Here is a 14,127-nt window from a genome sequence, read left to right on the forward strand (position 1 = left end):
TCATTTTCTCACTTTTCTCTCTTGCACTAAAAAAAATCACTCTGTCCCTTTAAAATCTTTCAGAAAATGATGTAAGTGTATCGAATCGTATCGAATCATATCAAATCATATCGAATCGTATTGTTGGCCGAATATCGTGATAGATATCGTATCGTGAGCTGAATATCGTGTATCGTATCGTATCATGAGATTAGTGTATCGCTACAGCCCTACTGTTGACACGATTATTTTTGATCCAAAAAAGGTCTGGGTAAGGAAAAATAGGAGGGCGGTCCCCCAGCTGGGAGGGCCTTCTGGTCGCTAAGTAAGCAGGAGCACAATGCAGTTTGAGTCAGTTAAGCTGCTCAAGGGTTATTACTGTTGATACTATTGACAGAAATAATCCGGTTTGCACTAAACTCTGCCTGTCTCAAGAGCATCATTTGGGGAACTCCAGCACTCATTTTTTGGTGCATGTTGTGGGCAGTTTTTCCTGACCACATCTGGCCCAATTGGGGAAATTTTTGCCACATCAAGGTGCAGCCCAGCTGCATCAGTGTGTGAAACAACAACCTGATACTGAGGAGATTGGGTTGTTTCTGTTTTTGCTTCTTTTTCACTTCTCCCTCCTTGTTTTCAGCTGTATCGCTGCTACATTTCAACCACTCATCCAATTTCTGGATTTTTTTTTTCTTGGCTTCCAAGTCATAGCGAGCAAACATCCTCCTTGTCAGCCACAGCAGTAAATTTAAACCACAAATACACACATTTGATACCTTTGGGAAATCCAGAGGGAGAACTGAATATAAAATGTACTTTATCAAACTTATGTTTGCATTTTTATTAAACTTATTATAGCATGGTCTAATTATTTTAGGAGGTTCTAAACATACCAGTCTATATTTGAAATGAACATATATAATAAGTTGCTAATAGTATATAATAATATAATAATAATTATAGTGTGTATATATACAAACACATGCGCACACACACACACACACACACACACACACACATATATGTATATATATACATACATACATACATACATACACACACACACACACACATATATATATATATATATATATATATATATATATATATATATATATATATATATATATATATATATATATATATATATATATAGGGCACCTGTAGAAATCATATGAGTGATATATATGTAAAAAAAAATGTATTATACATATTCAGACATATTTGTATTGGCAAGACATATATATCAGTATATCAGTATATGAAACTGTTACTGTTTCTAACTGGTTTCATATATAGTTTGTACATATATGAAGATATATCTCATATAAGGTAATTCCTTATATGTACATGTATTACATTTCGGTATGGGTCTCTCTAGGTTTGAACATCGCTTGAATACCTACAGGAAACTCTGTTTACTGTAGGTTAACACCAGTGTCATTTCGGGAGTTAACACTAGTGTTATTTTGTGTAGGAAAGGAGAGCAGACCGGCTATTTCCCCTCCATGTTTCTGCAGAGGGCTGGCAAGAGAGACATACCTGAGCCAGAGAGAAGCGGCCCGCAGAGACAGACACCGCCGCCTCGCCGGTATGTGCCGAGTCAGAGACGATATGATAACAACAAAAACAACGTGACGCACTAATGTTAACCCTTGACAACCCTACATAAACCTTAACCGTAGACAAATGTGCCAGTAACCTGGGGTGGGAGGCATAATACATTATGGTATAAATCAGTGGGTGTAAACTTGAATAAGTGTCATATCAAACAGAGAAATCTACAAGTGAATCTTGACAGACTGCATTACTAATAGTCTAGTGGCCCATAATGTGCATATGCATAATGTTAGCAGTCACACTGAAACAGAAAACATGCTGGAATCAGACTTGAAATGACGTCCATGTGTTGTTTTCAAATGGACTCTTTTGTAACTTCCATTTTCAGAGCCTGGGTGTGTATGTGAGACTCATACACACACACGGACATGATGACGTCTGCTATGTAACAAAAAGTAGATTGTAGTAGACTTTGAAATTTGAAGTTATTTTCACATGAAAGAGAAGCTTAAACTTTATTGTTTGCTAAAGAGGCTGATTTATGGGCTCATGGTGCATTCATCATTGGTGCTATGTGCTCACCGCTGTGGTGTTTCTACACTGCACGTCCCAGATGACAGCTGTCAATCAAACAATGTGGGTGGGACTTAGATTTTCTGTTGATGAATTTTGAGTTCCTGTTGCTGCTGCAGGTTATCGCTGCACGTGCTAACTAGCCTGCTCTTCTGCCTCTGCTTACCTGAAACAAAACAGACACATAAAATGCAGAATTTCCTGTGACACCAAGTGTTCAGAACAGACAGTGGAAAACCTTGAATCACAAGTGTGCACAAGTGTGTTACTTCAATCAGTGGTGGATAGTACCAAAATGAAATTGTTGACATGAAAATGTCACTGATTATGAAACTAGAAAAGCCAGGGATGTGCTTGCCAGCTAGACCCCGTCACCAGCAATGTGTTGTTATTATCAGGTACAAATTTATTTCACCGCCTAGTGGCCAACAGCTGGTGACACTAACTTATAAAAAAGACAGTAAGTCAGTCACCACTAGGAGGCTAGGAATTTAATCGTTGAAAAGTCAGCAAGTCAGTTAGTGACTCCAGATTCCAGATTCCAGACTTCCAGATTCTAGCCATCCACACACAACCTCCCCCCAAGAGGCAATAACACACATGATAATAAAAGCTATATACTCCCACCTCCTCAGCATGTGTGTGTTTGTCCTTTCCGGTTGCAGCTCCACCATCCGAAATGCCCAGAGCATCCACAACAGGGCTCGCCAGCGGCTGAGCCAGGACACATACCGCAGGAACAGCCGTCGCTACCTGCAGCAGAAGGGCAGCCGCCACCCCGAGCCCCGGAAGACCCCCGCCAAGTCCCCGCTGCAGGAGAGGAAAAACCAAGGTATGAAACCTCTGAACATCAGTGTGCCTCATGCCTCTGAGCCCTGAGCTCATTTCACCAGGATGTTTGACAAAATCTCTTCTATCACCTTTGTTAAAACTGTAAACATGATGCACACACTTTTTAATTTTTTTTATTTTACAAAGGCACATATTTATATGCACACACACACACACACACACACACACACACACACACACACACACACACACACATCTATCTTTCTATCTATCTATCTATCTATCTATATAGATCTATCTATCTATCTATCTATCTATCTATCTATCTATCTATCTATACCTATATCTGTCTGTCTATCTATATCTATCTATAGATAGATATAGATATGCTTTCTATTCTCCCCTGCACCGAAAGGACTGAGCCCTAATTTCGTTGCATTATTATACGTATATGATTGTGCAATGACAATAAAAATCTATCTATCTATATATCTCTATAATTTTATCTATTTATCTATCTATCTATCTATCTATCTATCTATCTATACCTATATCTGTCTGTCTATCTATATCTATCTATAGATAGATCTATCTATAGATAGATATAGATATGCTTTCTATTCTCCCCTGCACCGAAAGTCTTAACACATCTAGAATAATTGTAAAAAATAAAGCTGACTACTTCGCGGATTTCTCCTATTGCGGGTTATTTTTAGAACGTAACTCCCACGATAAACGAGGGACCATATATATATATATATATATATATATATATATATATATATATATATATATATATATATATTCAAAATGAATACCTTCAGCACCGTTAGGCAAGAGAGTGTGCTGACAAAGGGGGAACACAGGGACTGCAAGGCCAGTGTTCACTTGGTGTTCTCTCTGACCAACAGGAAACATCCCTGAGCTGTCAGGCTCCAGCTCTGAAGGCGAGCTGAAGAAGCCCGTTCCCATCATCCCTCCCCGGCCCAGTCCCGAGCTCATCCTGGAGCGCTGCACCGACAACACTCGTAAGAAAGTCAGCATCCGCAAGTCCAGCTCCGGCTCCTCCAGCTAACTCCCCAGGGTGTTGCTCATCTGCACAATAAAGCTAAACAGCTAGCATAGTTCTCTGTATGCCTGTGGGCCCTGCCAACAAAAACAGGGAGTAGTTGCTCAGATTTTATTCTCTGGCAAGTAAAAGATGCATGGTCTGTGAGCCCTGCTGTTTATTTGTTGAGCTCTACCTCGCTGTGTTGTTCTAGTATACACAAGTAAAGTGCGGGCTAAAATAAGTCTCATTAAAGTGTCTCACCAAAGTAAGTTTATATTAAAAAAACAAACTGAGAAACACCAGATGTGCTTCGCTGTGTGTGTGTGTGTGTGTGTGTGTGTGTGTGTGTGTGTGTGTGTGTGAACCTCCTTTCTAGATGCAGCTTTGTAATTTATTCCTTGAAAAAAAGACAATTTATAAGATATTAAAAGAAAAAAAAAAAACCAGGATTTTATGCGGCATTAGATTGTGGGTGTTTAAAACAGTATATTACAAAAATGTGTAACTATCATACATGATATTCATTAAAACATTTAATAACAGTTTATGCTGGTCTTGTTTTATTTAACCACTCATTGCCACTGAGATTAACAATTTCTTTCTCAGGGGACACCTGAAGGCATTTTGGCCTAATTAAGTGTCAACCTTAGGAGAAAGCAACAAAATTATTCCCATGTCAGACCACATTAACCTGTATATGATCCTGGGTGCTGACCTGTTATTAAATGAGATATGATTCAGTCATGTTGCCCACTCCTGACATGATGCTGGTTCCTCCCTGACCACAGCCTGACAACCTGACATGTCATTATATATTCTTTACACATTTTATTTTTCCCTTTATTTTGTAAGTAAGGTTTTCTGTAAATTAATTCCTCATTGAAAGGCAATAATGTGCCCAGAGTCTCCTTAAGAAAAAATAAAGAAAAAAAAGAAGAAGAGGAAGAAGAAGAAACTTTTAAATATAGCACTCATCTAAACATGGTTACAAAGTGCTTCACAAGTTAAAACAAAAATAACATAACTGGCCTTCAAAAACCCATAGATGTTGAAAGCCTAGTTCTGAATAAACCCCAGATAAATGTTATGTAAAATGTCTAAAACTTCCAGTGGTATGTTTAAGGCAAACAACAGGTTTTTATTTAATTTATTTTACACATGGACCATTTTTCAATCAGATGCCAAAGGCAGTGAGCACATGAAGTACATGTTGAAAAAGTATGACATTATTCATGCTACATCATTATGCATTAAAATTTAGTTTCCACAGTTAATGTTGTGGTGGATCACTGACTATAGTCAAGGTGTTGATATAAGATTTTAAAAAATGCCTGGATATGAAAAATCAAAAGCAGGCAGAAAGAAAGAAAGCTGACAGTTTCCCCCAGTCAGACACTAGATGGTGCACACAGACAATCATTTTGTCAAACACCTAACTTTATTTTACTATTTTTTTTTTTTTTTTTTTTTTCAGATGCTGAATATCTCATGTTGCAACGAAGCTCTTCTGTGGTTTGGAATCTGACAAAATGCATGTAAAACAAAAATGTAAAATTATATAATCGCCTTATTTTAGGCTTGAAGGATGGAGTCCTGGTGACTTGCGGGTGCCTCTCGGAGGCTGTGGATCAGAGCCTCTGATCCCTGATATGATCTCTGCTCCTGATCACCTCGCTGACATCTGTGTTGCTTTCCCAGGCAGACACATTAGGACGGCCTATAAATAGGGCTGTATCAAAATGGACCTCATGAAAAGAGTCCTAGAAAGCAAAGTGGACCAGCGGTTTGAGGCTTTGTGAGGACAACGGTGAGAGGCAACAGAAGTAGGTTACAAAGAATGTAGGCCTGTCTTTAAAAGGAAGACCACTGTGACACGCTCAGCATCAAGAAGCCCTAACACATTTTTTAAAGAGTCAGGCTGAGGACGAGGATGTTACACAGTTGATTTTAACACTGCCACTTCCAGTTCTCAGCTCTGACTGGCTGAATCCTGCTTTATTGATGAAAACAGATGAGTTCCCTTAATGTAAATATTAACGTATAACATAATCATATTAGTTCACACTTTAATTAGAATTTGAATTAATTGTGTATAGTATAACTTATAAGTATCACATACTGTGTATATTCATCTATTAATACTTGCTGTCCTAAAAAGGCATACATTCCGCCTCATGACTCCCATTTGGTATGACTTTGTCCCAGGAGCTCTCCTGTGGAAGTTATATTTATTTATTTGCTTGTGATTTAATATTCAATACCAGTTTCTCCTCCCACATTAGCAGGAAATACAGCAGAAAGCAATGCAGTCACAATGCTGGTGTCTGAGGAAATGAGCAGAGAAAACCCTCGTGATCACAAGCCAGTTGCCTTGCTGGATATATATTAACATAGTCACTGTTTACCTAGTTTGTCCACTCTGAGAGTAGCATACCTGTTCTCTGAGCTGGTTGAAAGATAGGAAACCATGAACTGATGCAGCAGCAGAGGAGGCAGGCTGGGGGAATGAAGGTAAGTCCATTCTGAGAAAATAGAAAAGAAAGAAAGGAGGGAAAAAGGCACAGGACTTCATTACACACACACTCACAGAAACAGCAATATAGAATATAAATGCAGAATACAGACTATAAACTGACTTTTCCATCAAATTGCAGTGACATCAGTGTATCAATACTGATGTGACTGTGCTGTGCATTCATAGGGGTACATGCACTAATCTATAATAAAAACTATTAAATTATTTATAATTTTTTTTTTTTTTGTATCTTTATCAATCAATTAATCAATAAGACGTGATGTAAGTAGCACTTTTCATACTTACGTAGCCTACATATAACACAAATCGCTTCACACAGTAATAAAACAGGAACTGAGGAAACGCTACCATACTTTTCACGAATTTGCAAAGAGGAAAGACCAGAGGCAAGGTTAAGACCAAAAAGAAACAGATAAAATAGCAAAACAGAAGTAGCCACAAAATGAGTAAGATATGAAAAAGAGAAAACCAACGAACAAATAAATAATTAAATACATAAATAGTTCTCCAAACAGTAGAGTAAAAGAAAATAAATTATTTAGACTGCAAGATAAAACAACAGTAAGTGAATAAAATAAATAAATACTTAGGTGTAGGTAAATACAATGGATTCAGAGAATGCAAGGGTATATATGTCTTACGATTTATTTTAAAGGTGTTAACAGATTGTGACGCCCTCAGTTCCTTTGGCAGGCTGCTGCAGAGGTATCATTTATTAGATACTACCGTTCAATTATTATTCCGTTATTAATTATTATTAGATGCCTTGTCTATATTATACATCTATGCATACATGTGTGCCGTCCAGTGAGTCCAATTATTTATGAAAAAGATCGTCGTAAAAGTTACATGAAAAGGATGACCCCGACGTGATTTGAACACGCAACCTTCTGATCTGGAGTCAGACGCGCTACCGTTGCGCCACGAGGTCTGCTTGTCACAGGTTTACAGGTTTTCATTTCAAGAAATTCATCATTTCAGTCTGCGTTTTACGCTTATTGACTAAACATTTTGATTATCAGTAAACACAGCAACACGTCGGCATAAAAACAAACAAGAAGAGTCGCTTAGCTTGGTCCTTCCAGAGAAGCTAAGCTGGCTACATTGAAAAGGCTCGCAGACAGACACACGGATGACCGGGGAACAATGGCTACTTCATAACAATTGGAAAAATGACATAAAATAACTTTAAATTAAATACCACGCACACGCGCACGCACGCACACACACACACACACACACACACACACACACACACACATACACATATACATTTTGTTCATACACAAAACTGAAGCGCTGCACAGACTCGGTAGCTAACTGTTAGCTAACTTCCGGCTTCAACAAGAGAGCACATCACATCTGATTCCGCGTGTGAAATCTAGACCTCCTTTAACGGTTTTCATAAAACTTTAGAGTGCATGTTTGCTGTGTTGAATAAAAATGATTAGTAACCAAAAACCGTTGTGGACTTGTGTATATATCCTTTAAAATACTTAGTATTGAACGAGTATCCCTGGTGGTCTAGTGGTTAGGATTCGGCGCTCTCACCGCCGCGGCCCGGGTTCGATTCCCGGTCAGGGAACTACCTTTTCCATCACTGCCGAGGCTCCAGTAACCTACGACAACATCAGCGGTGTGTTTGTAGTTGTACCACCCTGACCTGTTATATGTTCACTGGCCTTGACACTGCGTCGTGCACATGTTAGTCTTAGAGCCCAGCATCAGTGACAATGTTGGTGCAGTGCGTGAAATACGGCAGCGTCTTGTGTAACTGCGGCCATGACGTCATTTAACATTCTACATTCTGATGGCAACCAACTGTATATAATAACCATAGATATCTGATAATATATATAATAACTAATAACCATGAGTACAGCATCCAAATTCCAGTCGTCTTCACGTGCGCCAGCAGATTGCCTTGATCCACCAAGAAATTGCTGTTCTATTGATTCTATTTTCTGTGAGCCTACCAGTCTAGTCCAGTGAACAGCATGAACTGATGAAGCCACTTGGATAAGGGGCAAAACGTCTTCTAGACATATAACTCAGTCCAGCTGACGTAATTCAGTTTTCTTGAGATGCCTACCTGGACGAATGAGAATATGCAGACATATTTTTGTGAGCGCATGCAACTGTAACAGCCACTTCAGATTATTGTAGTGTATCGCATCTGCTGCTTCCGACTGATGGAAGCCAAAATTAAATTAATTTGGACAGCATTAATTGTATTTAATTGTATTTAATTATATTTTATTCACACTACAAAGAATGGAACTTCTGCAGCTTGCGTCCATTCACATTTCCATTCAGGCTTATGAAGTGCAGGATTCTGGTTAAAAAATAAAACCTTTCTCGTACTTCCTCTGATAAATGAAACATTTCCCTTGCTTAAGTAGTGTAGTTTCCTTTCTCTTCCTTATTAGGAAGATTTGACTCCAGCACCTGAGCAAACACAGTACAGGCTACTACACACCCAGTGGATTTTTAAAACACTTAAGTGTGTTTTAGAAACGGGATAAAAGCAACTTAATCTTTACTTTAAAATATGACCAAAAGTACCAGCGTCCATTATTTTCCATTGCAGATTATGGCCTTTATATTATTATTATTATTATTATTATTATTATTGTTGTTGTTGTTGTTGTTGTTGTTGTTGTTGTTGTTGTTATTTTACCCACAACACCGAACACCAACCAATAACTTATCCAGCTAAGTCAATTATTCACGTGGGAGGAAATTTTTATCAAGAAGCTGTTATGTTTAGAGAGGCTCTTGGTATCTATAGCTTAAAGGTTTAGTGAGGGGGGCTTATTCAGCCTGCAGGTCACCAGTTTAAAATCGTTAACTAAGAATGTGCAGAAACGTCTTAAGATAAGACACTCGCAGCCCTCAGGTTCAGATAAGACCCTCCCACCCAGCAGTAAGTAACTGTCAACCGTATATACTGCTGTTTATATATATATATATATATATTGCTATTTATATACTGCTATTTATTTCACAATAACCTAACAGCAACCACCACCACAACAACAGCAGTGATACTACTACTACTACTACTACTACTACTAGCTACTACTACAAATAATAATAGAAATAAATACTCCATATGACGTTGTTGTTGTTGTTGCTGTTGTTATCATTATTAAGATCATTCAGCCCTGAAAGTGTCTCTCTGCAGAGACGGAGATTGAGTCCAGAGAGCAACGTCAAGTTACACAGTCAGTCTGGATAAAACCGGACGTCAATAAATTTAAAAAATAAAATAAAGAAAATTGCGAGTGGATTATTTTGTACTACGGAGAGAAAAAAGTGGTGTAGTGACAGAGCAGTGCCACATAGCAGTAACAGGTCAAGTCCTCACCACAGCGAGCCCTGCATCCAGGCCCTGTGCTGAGTCGTCTTGTCCCTTGTCTCTACGCTGTCCTCCCTCTGTCTCTCCTTAGAAATTATCTATCTATCTATCTATCTATCTATCTATCTATCTATATATCTATCTATCTATCTATCTATCTACAAATGTATAGACTTTATATAGGCTATATCAAGTCCATTCTTAATTTATCTCTAGCGTCCTCGTATTGACTTTCAATCTGTTGATGGTTTTATTCAGGGTTAGTTATTTTATTCATTTCCTTTTAACTCCTTCATTTCTTATTTTAATGCTTGATTTTAGGGTTTTCCATTTTAGTCGTTGATGTATTATTCTTTTAACCATGTACATTTTTATTGTAAACCCCTACTGTGACGACTGTCAAGCAACTCCTGTTGTTTTTAAATGTGCGTGAAATCCACAGTGTCCCCCTCTCTGATGAGCCCCTCACCTTGCAGCCATGAGAGAGGGGATGTAGAAACACTTGTTGATCAAAAGGGATGTGGCTAATATCAGTATCAGCCCGTGGATACAGGGTTAAGACATCTCCCTCCCAACTGAAAGTACCCTTTAAATGATGATTTTATATATGTTAAGCTTACTGCTATCTCAAATGTAATTTTGGGTTTGATGAGAAAGTTTATTCATAGGATAAACACCTTTAGTTGTCACAACTCGTTTTCGAGGGGGTCCCCCCTCGAAAACGAGATAATAGACAATAGATAATAGATTCAATAGATAATGGAAGGATCTTAGCAAACACCTAACATTTAAATACTTAAACGCGTTTTAAATTTGTTTTTGGCTGTGGGACAGCAGTTTGTGCGAATTCGGCAGAATGGCCCATACAGGATACGACATAGGCTATTAATAGCGCGACATGCCTTTTTATTTTGAAAGCCCCAGCGGAAGTATTGCATTTGTTTCTGGCGAACTTGACACAGACTCTGCAGCTCGTGCGGGCCGACCTCAGACTCCTCAGTCCGTTCAGCCTCGTGATGCCGTGGACACTGACAGAAGCGGGACACCGGACACCGACACGCGATCAATATGGCGACTATAATATCACGCGCGGTTCCCTAGCATCGTTACAGTAGATGACTGACGTTCTGATTGTCTCGCAACGGAGGAGCATCGCGTGCACCGGTCAGTGGATATAGCAACGAGAAAAACACTGACTATTTATTTATCTATTTATCTATCTGTCTATGCTGAAAAATAAACCCCTGTAACATTCCTGTAAGATTCCTTTAGTGTGTAATGCTCGCTACAATATTCCTGTTCTGTTTTCATAGTGATTCATATGCCGTTTACACTCATTCATTATATTATTCCTATGCTATAATGTTTCCATAGTGACTCACATAGTGACATATGGTGCTCCCTGTAATATCCCTGTAGTATTTCTATAGTGATTGATGTGTTTACTCATCCACCATAATAATATTCCTATAGGGACTAAAGTGTGTCTGTGCTGGTGACTCTATAGTGAACTTAATGGTAACTCCTGCTGTAATATACCTACAATATCCATTTACAGACTTCAGTTTTCCAGAGTGTATTTACAAGAGCTGTTATAAGATTACTACAGGGCATCAATCTGTATACCTGATCTCTCTCTCTCTCTCTCTCTCTCTCTCTCTCTCTCTCTCTCCCTGTGTGTGTGTGTGTGTGTGTGTGGGCTCTTGCAGTCAGTCCACTGTCTTCCCACACTGAAAGCCGGCAGTCTGTAGCACACAGGCTATGAGGGGAGCCTGCAGGTTTAGCAGACAGTAACTACGCAGCAGCAGCAGCAGCAGCAGCAGCAGCAGCAGCAGCAGCAGCAGCAGCAGCAGCAGCAGCAGCAGCAGCAGCAGCGGCAGCAGCTAGTCACCATGGGCTACAAGGTGAGAAACACACCACACATCTGAGCAGGGCTTTCTGTGATGCACCTGCATTGTTTCCTGTGAAACCTGCCCACGCCAAAAGACGTTGCACCAGACCCAACTAAATGTATAATGGGGATGATATGTTTATTTGATACTACTATGATGCCTGGGTGCTGATTCTATATGTACTGCGATTCTTTAGTATTGCGGTTCTACAAGTACTGTGATATTATGATTTTTTACAATTTTTGATTTTCGAATTCCCCTCTAGTTTGTGGTTGTAAAGTTTCCTGAGGCTGTGATTCTCCTAGAGGTCATTATAGGTCATTTTATACAGTGACATCAAGCTCCAAGAAATGGTCTCACTACAGTGAAATGGCTGCTATGGGGTCTAACATCATCACACATGAATCAAGTATGGCTCATTGAATCCACAAGAGTCTCAGCTTTCCAGTCAAAGCCAATTGATGCAACTCCAAGCCTGTTGAGGCCCCAGTCTGCACAAACACACCATTTTACAACAGGCCAAAGAACACATGTGGAATGCAGGCTTTGTTGCCCAAACTGCATGGGATTAGCAGAAGGTGGGCATGTCTGCAAAGGGGAGAGCCGTGGCTGCCCAGAGAACCCATTTTCACTCATAGATCTAGAGGTCAGAGGCCAAGGGACTGCTTTGAAAATGGCCATGCCAATTTTTCTCTCGCCATAATGTAGCCTATCTTTGCAGCGATATTAAGCCCATTTATCGACATCCTATCATGACCAGCTTGGTACCAACAGATTCCTTAGGTCATCTAGTTTCATGTCTTCAAATAAAAAAAAATCATAAACAAGAATCACAGTTGATTATTTTCCCACTTCTGATGTAGCCCATCAACACTTCTGCCACTGCTTAGGTTCATTTTACACATTAACATTTACCATGGCATTAGGATGTCTCATTACTACAGAAGCTCTTCTGCCTTTTTCTTCACTCACTGTGTTTCTCTCAGATGTAAACCAGAATGCCAGTTCCCATAAACAGGTTAAGAGAAGAGAAAGCTGGTGAATGTCAATGACAAAAAGTATGTTTTCTAGTGTAATTTATATTTTTGTGCAATTTTCTTGTCATTTTTTAATCACTGAGTAATGCTAATATAAACAGGACAGAGAGTAAGGGGAACATATAACTAAGCAGCCTTTTCCTGCTGGTCTCAGTGGTACAAGGGCAAAGAGAATTAACCTGTTGCAGCTAAATGCCACAGGCTCTGGTTGGAAATACTGATTTACGCAGAAACCTGTTAAAAACGAGGCCTTATCCTTTATACGTGATCAACCTAGGGAAATCAACATTAAAATCACCTTATACACCTGCCACTGCCGCCTGCGTGCACCCTCTGGAGTGAAGGGGCAGAGCTTGGCAGTCCAATGCCCTCTGCCGGCTGTGAGCTGGCTGCGGGGCTGCTGTCACCATGGTAACAGTCCCAGGAACATTAGGGGTTGGGGAGAACCCAGTTATTGGAGAGTGCATGTATGTTGGGGTTTTGAGTGATTAGATTAATTGTTTAAACCAGTGGTTCGCAAATTGGTATACGCACACCCCCTAGAGGTATGTTAGAGTACTGCAAAAAAAAAAAGTTAATTTAAAAAATATCAGTCATTCATAATTCCTAATTCCTAGTTTCTTAAAATAATTAGCCTCCTCTGTAATAAGTCCGATAAAAATGTTAATGTAAGTTTGATAAATCACATTTTATATTGTTTTCCCTAAAGGTGTCAAATGTGTGTGTTTGTGGTTTAAATTTGCTGCCGTGGTCATCAAGCGAGGATGTTTGTTAATGACGACCAGAAAAAAAAAAAATAATAAAAAATAAATAAATTAACAGAAAATGGATTAGTGGTTGAAAAGTAGCGCCAATACAGCAGAAAACAAGGAGAGAGAAGAGAAAAAGAAGCGGAAACAGAAACAACCAAATCTCCTCAGTATCAGGTTGTTGTTTCACACACTGATGCAGCTGGGCTGCACCACTGCATAGAGGAGTTTTTCTACCATTTTTTTCAACTGGTCAGGGGAAACTGGGCTGAAAAAGTATTTCAAAGGGGGAACGTTGTTGGAAAAAGTTTGAGAACCACTGTTTAAGCTGTTTAAATTAATTGTTTCTGGTGTACACTCTGCATTGAGACCCAGAAGCTGAAGCTCTTTGACCGTCCAAGCTCCTTTGTTATAGGAAACAACAAATGAGCTCGGACCTCAGCACTGGCTCTTTTTTTATTTTATTGGAAAGAAACACCAAAAAATAAATAATTAATAAATAAATATGAAGATGATATCAGCAACAGTACACACCACAACACCAGACAAGACTATCAGGATTATTTTTTTGTACAGGCTAACAATAAAATGCTGAGA

At 39.1% G+C, this 14,127-nt stretch overlaps 2 protein-coding genes and 2 non-coding genes across 4 annotated transcripts in view; 3 read left to right on the forward strand and 1 right to left on the reverse strand.

Annotated features, from left to right (window-relative positions):
* The window catches only part of ncf1 (neutrophil cytosolic factor 1), a 24,411-nt gene extending 20,132 nt beyond the window's left edge, over positions 1-4,279 (forward strand). The window contains exons 10-12 of the mRNA XM_030069639.1: positions 1,457-1,570; positions 2,778-2,944; positions 3,816-4,279. Coding sequence (XP_029925499.1) covers positions 1,457-1,570; positions 2,778-2,944; positions 3,816-3,979 — 445 coding nt within the window. The 3' untranslated portion in view covers positions 3,980-4,279. The remainder of the gene's footprint in view (positions 1-1,456; positions 1,571-2,777; positions 2,945-3,815) is intronic.
* A 3,071-nt stretch (positions 4,280-7,350) lies between these two features.
* On the reverse strand, positions 7,351-7,422 carry trnaw-cca (transfer RNA tryptophan (anticodon CCA)). The gene has a single exon. It is a non-coding gene; the product is annotated as a tRNA-Trp (tRNA).
* A 582-nt stretch (positions 7,423-8,004) lies between these two features.
* trnae-cuc (transfer RNA glutamic acid (anticodon CUC)) lies at positions 8,005-8,076 on the forward strand. The gene has a single exon. It is a non-coding gene; the product is annotated as a tRNA-Glu (tRNA).
* A 3,625-nt stretch (positions 8,077-11,701) lies between these two features.
* st6gal1 (ST6 beta-galactosamide alpha-2,6-sialyltranferase 1) overlaps positions 11,702-14,127 on the forward strand; it is a 40,317-nt gene continuing 37,891 nt past the window's right edge. The window contains exon 1 of the mRNA XM_030069640.1: positions 11,702-11,756. Within this exon, the coding sequence (XP_029925500.1) occupies positions 11,745-11,756 (12 nt within the window). The 5' untranslated portion in view covers positions 11,702-11,744. The remainder of the gene's footprint in view (positions 11,757-14,127) is intronic.

The sequence above is a fragment of the Myripristis murdjan genome, chromosome 14 (assembly GCF_902150065.1).
Source record: "Myripristis murdjan chromosome 14, fMyrMur1.1, whole genome shotgun sequence".
Taxonomy (NCBI): domain Eukaryota; kingdom Metazoa; phylum Chordata; class Actinopteri; order Holocentriformes; family Holocentridae; genus Myripristis; species Myripristis murdjan.